At 40.4% G+C, this 15,027-nt stretch overlaps 2 protein-coding genes across 2 annotated transcripts in view; both read right to left on the bottom strand.

Moving 5' to 3' along the window:
* Nucleotides 1-3,088, bottom strand: part of ssh1b (slingshot protein phosphatase 1b) — a 47,455-nt gene extending 44,367 nt beyond the window's left edge. The window contains exons 1-2 of the mRNA XM_067575303.1: nucleotides 2,590-3,088; nucleotides 1,044-1,081 (exon numbers count right to left, since the gene is read on the bottom strand). Coding sequence (XP_067431404.1) covers nucleotides 1,044-1,081; nucleotides 2,590-2,670 — 119 coding nt within the window. The 5' untranslated portion in view covers nucleotides 2,671-3,088. The remainder of the gene's footprint in view (nucleotides 1-1,043; nucleotides 1,082-2,589) is intronic.
* A 225-nt stretch (nucleotides 3,089-3,313) lies between these two features.
* svopb (SV2 related protein b) lies at nucleotides 3,314-14,741 on the bottom strand. The gene is made up of 17 exons (XM_067574835.1): nucleotides 13,658-14,741; nucleotides 10,178-10,350; nucleotides 9,818-9,951; nucleotides 9,190-9,275; nucleotides 9,002-9,100; nucleotides 8,838-8,909; nucleotides 8,612-8,736; nucleotides 8,376-8,439; nucleotides 8,131-8,256; nucleotides 7,918-8,046; nucleotides 7,746-7,819; nucleotides 6,084-6,160; nucleotides 5,881-5,985; nucleotides 5,244-5,352; nucleotides 5,064-5,145; nucleotides 4,884-4,973; nucleotides 3,314-3,941 (listed from the first exon to the last, which is right to left on the bottom strand). The coding sequence occupies exons 2-17, from the start codon at nucleotides 10,237-10,239 to the stop codon at nucleotides 3,777-3,779; spliced, it is 1,599 nt and encodes a 532-aa protein (XP_067430936.1). The 5' UTR covers nucleotides 10,240-10,350; nucleotides 13,658-14,741; the 3' UTR covers nucleotides 3,314-3,776.
* Nucleotides 14,742-15,027: the final 286 nt, after the last annotated feature.

Here is a 15,027-nt window from a genome sequence, read left to right as displayed (position 1 = left end):
TCAGAGAAACATGTCAGTCATTGAGTAACTCCAGACAAAGCATGACATGACTGTTTCAACTGTGAATGACCCACACACACACACACGCACACACACACGCACACAAAGCACAAAGACAGAGACTGTGCCAAAGTTTTGCTGACATAAATCATGACTTTTCTGATGTTGAGTTGATTAAAGGAATGCTTTGTAACCGAGCAGGAACAACAATTTTTGTACTCTGTTATGTAACTGAGAAAAGGAGGTATTTTTAAACCTGTCAGGTTAAATCAACTTTAATTTCAGCAGATTTTTCTTCTTGACAACAGTGAGAAACTAAGGACCAATATAGAAATAGATCATTTGGCCTCGTATGGCTCAGAGAGCCAGATTTGCTGACATCACTGAATCTTCACGACTGAGGACAAGACAAGCAGCTCATCAGTTGCCAAAGTAGTTTTTAACAATCCAGGGAGTGTGGTTCTTTGACAGTCTAATTTATTCTATACAAGTCTGAAACACTGTAAATAAAGCAAATGTGTGGACGGAGTGACAATGTTGAAATAATCCTCTGTTTCTCTACATCGCTATAAACCATTATAGAATCAATTGGGCAGCGAGCATTTGGCAACAACACAACCAAATAAGAAGTATCAACAGCAGCACATGAGATGGAAATCTAATCAAGAACTAAATTAACTTAAAAAATAATTTTCCATATGTACGCTTCTTTTGTGCAATGGAATTGATCATTATTTTGTGTGACACCTCCCAAAATATGATAACAAAATGTTTAATGAAATAATTAAAAGCCAGTATGATGTGTAAAAAAGAAAGACATTGTTGTCTTGCTGGTATTTCCCCTCGTTGCTACCACTGAGTAGGATCATCCTCTGATTGACGTCAATAGTAGCTACTGTAAGGTCACAGAGGTCAGAGGTCCCACTGACCAAGACAGTGGGAGTGAGAAATACAGTACGTCTGTATTTCTTTGTAAATGTGTTTCACCTCTCTGTATCTAGAGAACTTCAAATACATGACTTCTAAAAACAGAAAGATCTTACCTCTGATTAATTTTCCGGTCATCGTCACTTCCGAAATCCTGAAAGACAAAACAAAACAAGGCAGATGCTATAAAGAAAGGATACGATGTAATGTATAACTGCAGTTTAAAATGGGGAAAAACTGAGAGAAGAGTCAGAGAGGTTTTGACATTCACCTTGTGTACTTAAAGCAGCCATCTCTACTGGATTACTGAACAGAGACTACTTCACTGTGCACAATGAAGCGTTGTTTGAATCATCTAGCGGCTGGCATTCATCATGAACATGATACATTATCGCTGTGTAATAGGATTTCTGAATGGACCTTGATTTATGTTTTGTTTAATCTGTAAGACATGAGGTAGTACAGTAGTGCAAATGGATGTTGAGCATCATGCGTGAGGATTATTAAAGTGTTCCAGCACCATCTGCTGGTACTTCCTAGTCAGTGTCGTGATCTCATCTGCTATGAATGTCCCATGGAACTGACACTTGAATAATTACCACCACCTTCAAACAACACAAAGTTCTGCAAAAGCACATCCAAACATCACAAACATCTACTTTTCCTTCATGCCGGCTGCAGAAAGTGAAGGAAAAACATCACTGCTTATTTTTGTGCCTCGGTTCAGTCAGCCTACTTAAAAGGCGCATAATCCACCTTCCTAAATCTAGAAACTGGAGCACTAACCCTGATGTTATAATTTCACTGGGATGTAAAATGTGGCACTGCTCCATATGTGAATGCTGACTTTGTTTTCTGCTGGTTGGGATTTAAATTCTGCTTCTCAAGCCTTAAACTCCTCTAAGTCAGTGTTACTTCTCATTGTTTCTGGAGCTAAACCTAACTGCAGTAACCTGAGCGCAGTTTCCTAAAGATTTTTTTCACTAAAATGTAAAATATTGGACTAGTCTACAGACAATGAATACGGACTTGGTAGATTTTTCTATGGATGTGTTGCATACAAATGGCATTTCTCACAATCTATGACAACTCAGCATCTCACTTCACTTGCATCCCACATGTTTTCTCTGAAGATTTTTTCCCTCTTAGAGTTCATCAACACTTGACTGAACCGTCCTGGGCCACAGACTGAACGCAATTCAAAGAATAATTGTTGGCATTCCCCTTTAAAAGACTCCTCCCCAGCATTGAGGCTGCATTACTGCAAATAACAGCCCAATAACAAGGAGGGAGAGCAACCTGAGTGCAACGCAGCAAATGTTTGTGCAGCAGGAAAATGAGCACTTTGTTCTGACAGCTAAACCCCAGCAGGCCCCCCCCCCCACCCCACCACCACTACCCCCCACCTCCCCCCCTTCTCCCCTCCCGCTCTTGCAGGATTTTGTTTACAAATCCGCTGCCACAGTAGCCACAAACAAGACTCTGCTGGTAACAATGCAACAATATATCAAGTTTATGATACACACACAGCAATGACGGTTAACCCTTCCTGCAGGATATTTAACACCATCCGGACTGTACTGATACGGGCTCCTGCAGGCGCATTCTCGGCGTTTCCTCACACCGTTTGCACAAAGACCGAGCCCCGACTTTTCTGCTTACCTCCCCCGCACTGCTGTTGGTCGTGCTGGCCGAGGATGCTGCACTGGGGGTGGGAGAGCGCTGCAGAGTCACCAGGGCCATGGTCGGTGGGCTGCAGCCGTGGAGGGCAGTAGAGGAAAGGAGAAGGAAGGGGAGTAGAGGAGAGGGGGGGGAGAGAGAGAGACAGAGAGAGAGAGAGAGACAGAGAGAGAGAGAGAGAGAGAGAGAGAGAGGAGGAAGAGCGCCTGTGTGGGAAGATGCGCCGCTGAGATTGTCTCTGTCACCGGGGAGAATATGCCTAGTCAGACTCTCATCCAACAGCACCTGACTCCTGAGTCCAGGCGCTGCTCCCTTTCGGTCCTGCTCCGTGCGTCCTCTGCGGTTACGGGAGTCCTCATGAGCGGGAAGTCAGGAGAGATTCCCTCCGTTTGTACCGAGTCAGTAGACCCCGCGATTTCATTGCTGGTGCGCAGACAGACAAACAAAACACGGTGCGGGCTGCAAGCGGGGCAGAAATGACATGCAGCTTTGCCGGATGCCTGTGATTGGCTGGCCTAGTTTGCGTGTGCGCTGTCATTGGGCCAATGTTGTCAAGGTGACTGGCCAGACTAGGTACTCCCAAATACAAATGTTGATGAAATGATATTCTGCTCATGTTATGAAACGCAGCGAGGTTGTCATAATGTAGCACCATAATAATAGAACCACAATGCGTCTCTTATTGTGCAGATTCAACAAAATAAATAGAACCTACAGCGGACTGAATGACTTTAATTGGCAAAAGGCACGTGGCTTCACATATAAATATATACAAGAGGTCATTTTTATCCAAAATGTAAAAAATAAATGTTCAAGTCTTTTAAATACAAGTCTGTATGCACAGTTTATCATAATTTTTCAAAATGTCCCCCTGCCGCTTACCATGGCCTAAATGGAAGAGAGGGGTAAACAAACCAAAACAGAGGGACACCAGTCCAGGCACAAGTGTGCTTCCGTTCTCATTAGACATGGGCAGTAGGCACTTAATTATCACCCGCCTGTAATGAGATCGTCCCCTGCTGTTCTTCACCCATCATCGCTCAGATCATTCAGTCCATCATTTAACAGACAACTGTGGCGTCTGCAGCAGCTTGGGAGGTGTCTTTTACATGTTTTCCATCCTTCCTGGTCGCTGGTCTACAGCTGGTGTAAGGAGTCTGTTGTACCATTTAACTGGTTGGTTGTGTTGGTGGTCCGGCCTCATGGTCAAGATTGGACTCCTGCAGACTCCTGCCTGACGTCTCAATAGGCAGGATCAAGGATGCAATGCCAGCCAGCAGACTGCAGCCACAGTACACTGACAGGGTCAAATACACTGATGTCCTGAGCATCACCTAGAACCAAAACACAAGAACTGAGGAGCCAGACGGAGCCAACATACACACATACTGTACAACAAACAGAAGACGTTTTATATCAGACAGGTGCTGGAAATCTAAACCTGCAGTACAGCATTTATCACAGCTAATATCAGTAATTTATCTTTACCACTAATTTCAAGAATATAGGATGAATCATAATGTTGATTCCTTTATCTTATGTTTCAGTCATTGCTAACAACTTACAATAAATTTGGTTGCATGCAGGGTGTCACAGTGCACTCTAATATCTAGTAAAGTGAGACTGTAAGGCTGCAGAGAGTCTAGCTACATTTCAAACCGAAGTTGCATTTATAAGCAGCCAGAATTTCATGTATGACTTAAATATTTCACACAAAAATGTTCATTCACACCTACGGGCAACTTAGAGTCACCAATTAACCTAAAATGCATGTTTTTGTCTGTGGGAGGAAGCACCCGGGGAGAACATGCAAACTCCACACAGAAGGGCCCCAGCCGGCCGGGGTTGAACTCAGAATATTCTTGTTGTGAGAAGACAGTGCTAACCACTGCACCACTGTGCCGCCTTGGTGAAGAACTAAATGAGGAATATTGGCTGCACTGGACAAAACATTGCATTGTTCTCAGATTTAAACTCTTCATGTTTTTTAAAACCTGTTTTTTTTCAGATTTGCACAAAATCTGCAATGAATATTTAATGGTCTCCTGAGCACAAATCCTTATGTTTCTGTTGATCCTCTGACCTTTCATATTGTGGAGTTTAGCAAACATCGCAGCATGTGGTGGGATTTGAGAGAATTTGAAGAACTGTTTCAACACATGCCATAGCTAAACCTGCCTTAAACAGAAATATTAAACTTGGAGATACAAAATGACAGCATTTTTATATTTAACAGTTACTTTTGCACAGTACCAACAGAGGTGGTCACTGCATACCTGTGCCACAAAGGGAGTTATCAGGGAACCCAACCTTGCCATCGCACTAGACGTCCCCATTCCTAAGGCTCTGGTTTCTGTGGGGTACACCTAATGAAAAAGCAGAGAGAGCATTTTTGACCGAATCAAGTTATCCAACAAATTCATTTAATGGACAAGTGGTCAAATTTGTAGACCTACCTCTGGTGTGTAAACAAAAGCAACTTGAAATCCTCCAGAGATGAAGGCTCTAGCAATAAAGATTAAGATTGCAAGAGCGATCCTATGAACACAGAGAGACACAGAGAGTTAGAGATCAGCCTTAATGTTTTAATGTATTACTGTTGGTCCACAATGACAAAGTAACACACACAAACTTACCTCCCAGTACAAGCATATAAGGGCAGAATGAACAAAGAAAACATAAAGAAACACAGTGCCATGCTTTTCTTCCTGCCAATACGGTCAACTGCCAGGATAATTAAAAGACCTGAAACAAAGACAAACAGTAAACATACCATTTCATAGCTGCGGTTAAGAGTTGTAAAACAAGAATGAATTACAAAGGAGCAGCCTAAACCACTGTAGGAGTACTGTAGGACTGGTGGTGTCATAAGTGAGCTTATATCAACAAGGCTAAAGCTTATATCAAGAAAGTCAAAATTATAATTATGTAAAGGTGAATCTAATGGCTAAAGATAGCTATATATTTTTACCAAATGTGATGTTATTTAGATGAAATGCTTGTTTGACCTGAACTTATATACTGTATATGTGAGAGAAAGAGAGAGAGAGAGAGAGAGAGAGAGAGAGAGCATCTATTCTTGAATTTTGGCAGAAATCATATCCGTGTTGTCTCAAAGTTTTGTTGTGATGGATGAATGATGAGTAAATACAGAAGCACCTCATGTGCATAGGCTTACACAATTCTTGGCAACAGCATCACATTTTTTTTTAAACCTTACAGTTTCAATTACACACAACAGCTCTGAGAAAATGCTAATAGGGATCATTTCACCTGGGAATTCAGCCAAGGTCGTCCATAAAAGGTCTTTGTAGTCAGCTGATGTCAAATATTTGCATTCCAGACTACAGTTCGGTTCAAGCTTGGCCCCTTGGGTCGCTATAAGGAAAGAGAGAGGACAGTTTTATTTTGTTTTTGCTTGCATTTAAGAGGTATTATGATAAAAGCTGATGTGCATGGAGCCACATGTTACTTACTCCCACATGAATCTCCACTTTGGAACAGCTCATCTGTCAACAGGACTATTCCGTAATAGGAGAAGGCATTTGCAAACCTTTAGAGAAAATAACAACACAGTGTTCTGGAAAATAAGATTTCTAATAATAGTTGAAAAAGCATTAAATACATGGCCGGATTAACCAAGTATGGGGATGGGGCAAAAAACAGCTGTGGGTCCCCACCAACGCCATGTTGCTCACAGCAACTCTCAGTATTATTTCTCCTGATGCCCCAGATAAGAGTCTTCACAGGTCCAAAATGTTATATCCAATCTGAACTGGGCCTTCTATGATAATTTATCTCCTTGTTCATTTCCTGTAACACCTATATGAGCCAGGACTCAACAAAACTGTACCTCTACACCCATTCTTTGTAGTCTTCAGAACATGTATATTTCTACCATGACATTCTCTAACAGTTTGCATTGATGACAAACCTCTGAGGGCTACTGCTGAATGTGAGCATATGACAGGTTTTTACAGATTACAGTCCTTTTACATAATCTTTAAACCTGCAGTGCCGAACTTTTACATATAAATGAATATCAGTTATATTCAAGCCCTTGCCAAATGAGTTCACACAATGCTGATTAGGCCTAACACTCCCAGATAAATCTCTCTGTATTTCGCAGTATACAGAGTTTTTAAATCTCCTGTTGGGAGGGACAATCTCGCACTGGCTGTGTGGATGCACACCCAGAGACTTCCGCTGGCTGAGGCGGCTAACTTATGGTTAGCCCTCTGCTAACTTGAATGGGGATAAAATAATTGAGTCGTGCGGCTCTTCTAGATTCTCCAAATGTTATCGGACTGAATGGATCAAATTCTGATAGTGAAGTGAGTCATTTCACATGGGTTGTGTGACGCTCACAGCAATTTATCCACCGTTTTACTGCCACAACAGTAGCGAGGGACTAGGCTATGGTATAGCCTATGACTTAAGCACATGTTGACAGTGTTTTTGTAATTACTCTCACTGCCAGAAGGGGGAGACAAAAGTCCTGCACTCCAGCTTTAAGTGTATTTAACAATATATCTGTTTCTGATCAGTTCTTCTTTTCCTCAAGTAGCTGTAAATTGTAACATGTAAGATTGAATTAATAGAATAGAAATGTAAGATCAAGAGGTTCTCTGTTTTCTCTTAGTTCTTCAGAACTGAGTGTATCTTTTATACAGTTTAAAGTTACAGTTTACAGTGCACATTAATAGACACTTCTGTAAATGTGCCAGTTTACCCATCTTGGCTAATTAAAAATTAAATTTCAACTGCAGTCCCTGGGCAGGTGTAATGACAGGCTACAAAAGACTCAAACAATACATTAAAACAGGGAACAGCAATACTGTACATATAGCAGAGCACACTTCATAAGAACACACGAAATACTTTAAAACAAGGACAATAATACATAAAACAAAGCACACTGGTTATTTGAATAAATTACAGAGTATGGTCACACACTTGATTGTCTCTTAACCATGATTTTAAATTAATTTTAAATGAACGATGTGTGTGATCAAGTGGTGCATACTCTCAAACATAATCCAGCCTTGATTAAATACTAACCTGGTCTTTTTTTTTTTTTTTTTACCAAAGATAAAATTTAAAACGCTAAAGTAGAAAAATATGTTAATCAAGCTAACCATATAAACCACAGGAGAAGAGTAGTACTCCGATACTGAGGTGTGAAGAGGTCTTTGATCCGTCCACGGTAACCCTGTGAAGTGAAAATGACAAAAATACTTATTTGTTACTTGGACATGCACAGTTCCTTTTTCTGAACAAACACAAGGACCCACATATCTTCCACCTCACCTGTTTATAGACGGTCACCTTCCCTGGAGGCAGGGCCTTGCCGTTCTCTTTGGCGATGCGTGTTAAAGTTGCCATGGCATTTTCTTTTTTTCCCGCCAGCACATCAAAACGAGGACTTTCAGGCAGCCACTGTGCAAGACAGAATCATCAGATGAAAGTTTGACTCTGGCTGGTTTGAGTTTAGGGATCTGATTTCACCACCGACATACTTACAAAGCAGAAGCAAACAAAGATTGCCATTGGTATCGTGGACAGGCCGAGCAGCCACCGCCAGCCGAGAGTGGGCATTACCAACAGGGCCAGGAGGACCTCAAACACAGCACCAATGGCCCAGAATGCCTGATGTACACAAACACATCAATCAGGTGGGAAATAATGAGCGTTATACTTACTAGATCAAGGTTTCAACTCTTAAATACGGTGAAAGTCATACTTTAATAACAAAATTGCCACAGTACCGCAATCAGCATGATGCAGGTGCCTCTCGCCTTCACTGGAAGGAATTCTGAGTACAGTGTTACCCTAAAAAGATACCAAATATTTGTTGCAAATAATGTCTTGGCTCTTAAATTGTCTGGTTCATGGTGCAGGATCAGTTCCGTCAATTTTGAATATCTGTTTACTATATGTGAAAAAAGTTCTATAGAGCCTTTCGTGGTTGCAGATAGATTTGCTCAAAGTCTGATAAACTCACGACTGAGGAGCTCCTCCGATGCCGAAGCCTACGAGGCCCCGCAGGACCAAGAGCCAACCGTACACTGGAGCAAAGGCACTCAGCAGGCCGTAGTACAGAGTCCAGCACATACAAAATGTCAGCCCCTGTTTACCACAGAGACAGAAGACACACGAGTTAAAAATGAGATAATGTACAAAAATCACCCAGTCATGTACTGTATAAAAAACTCAGATGTGAGACTCACTATTTTTCTGCCGTACTTGTCGGACACATTCCCCCATACAGGTGAACTAATCCCTGTCCCGACAAACACCACCTGAAGTAAAAAAAACAACAACATTTGCACAAATCACAAAATCAACAAGGTGTAGAACAGCACATTACTGAGAAGACCTAAAGGACCATTACCGATGTTATCAGAGCCACCTTATAGCTGGGCAGTCTCCACTCGCAGTGCAGCTGGGGGCCCAAGATGCTGAGAATCATCATCTCCATGGCGTCTCCTATCTGCACTCAGAAGCAAAGCGCCACATGATAGACATTCAGTGTCTGGAAATCAAAGCGAGGAATTTTGCGCATGTTGTAAGCTTTCTTACCCATGACAGTCCAGTGAGGAGAGAGATTTTCCACTGGAACTTTCCAAAGCCAACGGCCTCCAGTGCTTCATCTAGAGTAAAGGTTTCTGTAAAGGGACGAGTCAGTCACTGCAATTTCACTCTCGCTTCTGAAGAAATTCATGCAGAATCGTTCAAGAATCAAGCATAACTTGGTGGCGTTACTATTTAAACACATCTAAAAAAGATAGTCACATCACATAAAAAAAATGCAAAATAATGATGTTCAAATAATACTTTAGCTAGGAGCTGATTAGAGTTAATCAGGTGAAGGTGTTGCCAACAGGCTCCAGGCCAGCACAGAAACTGAGGAGAGTTGTTGACTCAACTGCAGTCCATTATTATTAATAGTATCAGCTGATCTACATTTAGTACAGTGTTAATCTCTTCCTCGTTTTATGCAAATTGTCCCCTGCCTTTTCCTCACAAATCGATGCCCGGCCAGGACAACATCAAATTTTCAGGTTCCAAAAATTAAATACATACTGTATATTTTTTTTATTTAAGGTCACCTTGATGATGTGTGTGTGTTTTTTTTCCACAAACATAGAAGACCACATAAAGAAAGATCAAAATCTGGATAAACTATAACTAATAGTGTTCCACAAACCTTCAGTTTTATTAGATCCAGATGTGGATGCAGACTCTTTGCCTCGTGAGTCGACTCTTGCTGTGGCTATAGTGCAGATCTCAGCGTCTGTCCCCTGGTCCTCATCACTGTTACCAACAAAATTCACCTCACCCCTAAATGTCAGCACACCGAAAGGAGAAATTCAGGCATTATTAGGCATTACAGGTTGGATTTCATGTTTTTTTTTTTTAAAAAAGGACATTTTCCTACGCGTGGATACACCTAGCCCCATGGCAACAGTCTGGTGTGTAAACACAACAGGATAGATTTATCTCAGGGTATAATTCCTTTTAGCATCACAAATGTCTACATGGGGAAAACACAAAAATGTTGTTTTACCTCAGTTCAGCATTTCTCCAACGCTTGTAATTGATCCTGGATGGTCTGCTCCAGTTGTCCATTTCAGTATCTTTGGGAGCTATTGCTTACAGTGGACAAACACACCGGTGTTGCTGTCAAACCTGCTAGTCAAGTCACAGGTTTCAGTGAGACACCCAATCAGAGGACAATACCTTGATGGAAGAAAGGGGAGGAGTTGCAACAGGAAACAAAGGTGCTATTTCAGGGCTGAATGGCTGAGGCTTTATGGGTTAGCCCTTGACTATAGCAAAACAGGTCATACAGGTCATATTTATTTCAACATTTCCTCTATATGACTAGACTCATTAGATAATAAGTAGGAATAATAAGATTAAAAACAGTGAAACAACACTTACATATTTCAGCCTTAAAACTTCGTCTTCCTTAATTTTCTTAGGAGTATAAAGTAAAAATAAACTGTTCTTAAGATGAAGTCAATAGGGTGATTAAAACACAACAAACACTAAGCCAGTTTAAAAAAAATATATTCTTTTTAATATTGTCAATAATTAAATTACAAACTAAAATATAAGCGGCCGAGTTAAAGCTGACAGTAATAATCCCACTTCATCCCCTTAATCGAGTCTTTTAGCTTATGTTCTTATCCACTGAGACTGAAAATACATGCAACAGTAGAATTAGTTTAATTAATTAATCATCAAAATGTAAAGCAAACAGAAAGAGGGTGTGTACAGTATGTCAGTGCGCTTACACCCTTCCTGTGACCACGGAAAGATCCTATATGAGTGTACAAAGAGTTTAAAATGTTGATAGAAGAAAAAAGGGATGTGAGAAAAGGTTTAAGGTTTCAGCAAGAAGAAGGTGTAGCCTACAGTTACAGGCACATTTTATATCAGCGCTGTTGTTCAGTAGCTGTGTGACTGATGGTCCTGCAGCAGGTGTGACGTCCTTTAGTTCATCAATGTCCAAAAACATGAAATCAAACAAACATTACCTTATACTAGGTTAATGTGAGCTAATGGAGTAATTGTTATAGCCTGTGGCTAACAGCAGGTTGTGCTCTCATGCTGCTGGTGTTGTTGGTGACAGTTGGTCAAAAAGCCAGAGGGCTCAGGATGTAAACACTGCCATTGTCAGAGGTAGACCTTCTCGAGTTCATAGTTCTGTATTTTTAGGTCATATTCACACACCCAAAGTGTTACTTTCACTGTCTAAAGCCTATTTTATGTTTCCTCAGAGGCCCCATGACAGGAAGGAATTCAGTTAGGACCTGGTAGTCTTTCTAAAAAAAATATATATATATATATATATATATATATATAAAATAACAACATCTTCTTTCTGTGTTAACTCACTGGACTCAGACTTTATGAGGGTTAGTTTGACTTCAGTATGTGGTTCAGGCCTGCTGCTCCTCTGACACTGGGCTCTGGATTACCTACAGTACCGCAGACAAGTTTCAGTTCTCTGTAAAGTGATTTTCACACAGTAAATTGAAATGAACTAAAACTGCAACAATTAGTTGAATAATTAATTATTAGACAGAATCGACAGAAAATGAATCGCCAACTATTTTGATAATCGACTAATGAATTTGAGTGTATTTTTTTATGAAAAAATGCCCAAATTCTCTTGAACCAACTTCTTAAATGTTCTCTCTATGACAGTAACCTGAATATCTTTGGGTTGTGGACTTTTTGTTGGTACAACACAAGATGTTTTAAGTTGCATCTTGGGTTTAGGGGAATAGTGATCAGCATTTTCTGACATTTTATTGACCAAAATGACTAATGGATTAATTGAGAAAACAACTGACAGATTAGGCAAAAATAATCATCAGTTGCAGCCCTTAAAATGAACTGAAACCGGTCAGTGCCTAGAAAGTAAAAAAACACATTAAAATACCTGACAAAGGCATACTTTAGAAAATGGAATAAGGAGTACAGCAGTGAATGCATTCATAAATTTCAGAAGCACTGGTACAACGCCCAAGGTCACATGTTGCATGACCTTTTCAAAACTCATTATCAGCAGTGTAATGTCCTGATAGCCCAGCTATCAACTGATATATCACGTAAAAATACCACAAAATAACATCTAAAAAAACTCACTTAAATTGTAGAGTTGGAACTGAGTATTTACTGCTACACTAAGAATATCTTCTCATATGAGGGAACTGTATGTGACTATTGCGTCTCTCAGTCCTCTGCCCCCCTGCAGTGAATAAGGCCAACCTGAAAATAAAACCTGTAGAAAAGTAGGACACTGTTAGGGACATGCTGAGGCTGCTGCATTATGGGACGGTCATAAATACAGGTAGAATATATAGCACATCCCTCCGTCCCCGCATCCTCTGGTCACATCAGCTGCTTAGCCAGACTCACACTGAATCTCACCAGAGCTTTTCTGATTTTACACAAAGAACTACAACATGGACTCAAAGGTAAGCGCTGCAATCTACATGATTAAAATCTAAATGCCAAAATATTGTAGTCCTATGAATTGAATTGCTTGTTGAAATCACAATTATTGTGCGATTTCTTCACTAAATGCACCACTTCTGAAACTAATAGTCTCACAGTTCGTTTTGGCCTCCAGAGCTTTGTCCCGGCGACAGCAATCTGTTTGCTCAAATGAATCAGTTGAAAGTTTAGTTTTTTGGAACTAATTTAGCTTGTGAATATTTATTTGGACACATAGTTGATCACAGTAGTGGATCCAACGTGTCCTTCACCTTGTTAGTAACAAGATTGCAATAGACCATATTATTTACCTCTTATCAGTGGTTGAGATTTTGAGATGTGTGTGTTCCTGTGTGTGTGTGTGTGTGTGTGTGTGTGTGTGTGTGTGTGTGTGTGTGTGTACGTGCCATACCATAGTGTCTCTGGTTTGATGAATAAAATATTAAGCATTTTTAATTACTCAGGTACATTATCACTATAAACCCTCAGTGCAGAGAGGTGAGGCCATGCATGAAATGAATACAAAGGTGAACTATTGTTTTTGTGTTATCATTAGGACTCGGTATCTGACCACAATAGTTATCAAGGATTGACTAAATTGTGTCCATTGTGGTGAAAATACTGAAAACTGACAGTTAATGCTCAAATTCTGAATCTTCTTGACTTTCTATACATTTTCCAAATTTTATGTGATTTAAAATATTGTTTCATCATACTTATATCACACCTTTATTATATTATACTGCATTTAATTTAGGAACCGTTATTTTATGGACTATTGTGTTAATACAACATTCAACTTTGACGCATTTGAAGAAAAAGTTGTTTTTTTTATGTTTTTTTTTTCGCATAAAGTGCGTTTATGCTCACAATAGGACCATAACTCAGAAATCAATGGCATGTACAATAAAATAAGAATTGGGAACAAAATAGCATGTGTGCAGGTGGTTCTTTTGACTGGATTGGCCATGGACCAGTCCTATAACCGCGGTTGTCCCTGAGTGAGTGAGTGACTGAGTGAGTGATAAGGTTTCACCATTGGTCGGCCGGCCGTACAGGCGTTTCCTCATTGGCTGTTGTTCTTTCGAAATGAATCGGCGCGAGATGACAGAAGCGGAGGACAGCAGCAGTTTCCTTCTCCAAACTTTGACGCTCTCAGCTCCGATGTTAAATGCAGCAAAGTCGGTTAAACTCCTGTTTAGACAGACACGTACCAGCGTCTCCTCCTCTACCGTCCAGTGTGATTCACTCTCCGGCTGCTGACAGCGCTGCCAGCCGGAGAGACGCTCCGCGGTGCGTAAATACCAGGACACAAGCTTCTTATTTCTCTGACGTTTTCACATCACAAACAATAAACAACAGCATTAAAACACGAGTCTTGCAGGTAAAACGTGCGACTCATGTAGGCTGTTATGTCAGTTTACTGTGGGGCAGCTGCTGCTTTGCAGGTGCGCTTGATTTGACTAACTGGGCGGAGATAAGCCTCCTGAATTTGCATCCAAAATGCTGTTTAAGCTTTCTTTTACAATTTCCACAGCACCCTCCATGTTCATCAACCAGGAAAGAGGCAGGAAAAAAAGGCGTATCCACAAGTAAAGCACCCCAAATATCCCCATCTCTATGACAAAACACTCAATACAGAGTGAAAAACGAGAGACATCTGCAGTGAAACATATGAAAGAGCAAGGGGAGTTAACATATAATTAGAATAGTGAGAATTAAAATAAGTTCTCCTTCAATTCAAACATCCCAAGATATGAGTGGAAAGTATTGTTCTAACAACTGCATTCATAATCCTTTTTTGTTGACTCAAACGTTGCTTAACCATGTCATGTGATATACTACTTCAATACACATCAGGCCACTACAGAAAATAGCAGATGAACATTTAATATTCAGGTATTAACATAATAGACACTATCACTGACTATCCCTGTGACAAATTGGCCACAGTTTCACGCATTGACCATACACGGTCCAGCCATATACTAGGTTTTGACCTATAGTCTTGTTTATTTCTTAGTGCAGATTTTTGTTACCCAACACCTGCAAAGAATGTATAGATGTAGATGTGCCTTGTGGTAATTGACAAATATTTGTAAATATTATTCTGATATGTTGTGTTTTCATGAGAGCTTAAATGATACTCAGCATGAACAGTAATCAGTAATAAAGGAACTTTGTTTTCAATGGATGCACTGTAAATCAGTAAGTATCACTGTGTGTGTGTGTCTGTGTGAGTGTTTGGGCTCTTATTCTAAAAGCAGTGGTCTTTTTTAAAGATTGAGTGGATCCTAGAAATTAATCAGTATTTGCATAATGGGTTACATTACATTAATGACGATTTTTCCAATGTGCTTCTCTCACCTTGTGTTTTGGCCTCTTCAGGCAGTAATGTAAGATGCC

Source organism: Thunnus thynnus, chromosome 19, assembly GCF_963924715.1.
Source record: "Thunnus thynnus chromosome 19, fThuThy2.1, whole genome shotgun sequence".
Taxonomy (NCBI): Eukaryota; Metazoa; Chordata; class Actinopteri; order Scombriformes; family Scombridae; genus Thunnus; species Thunnus thynnus.
The sequence above is the reverse complement of the archived record's forward strand: the minus strand, read 5'-3'. Positions and strand labels throughout refer to the sequence as shown.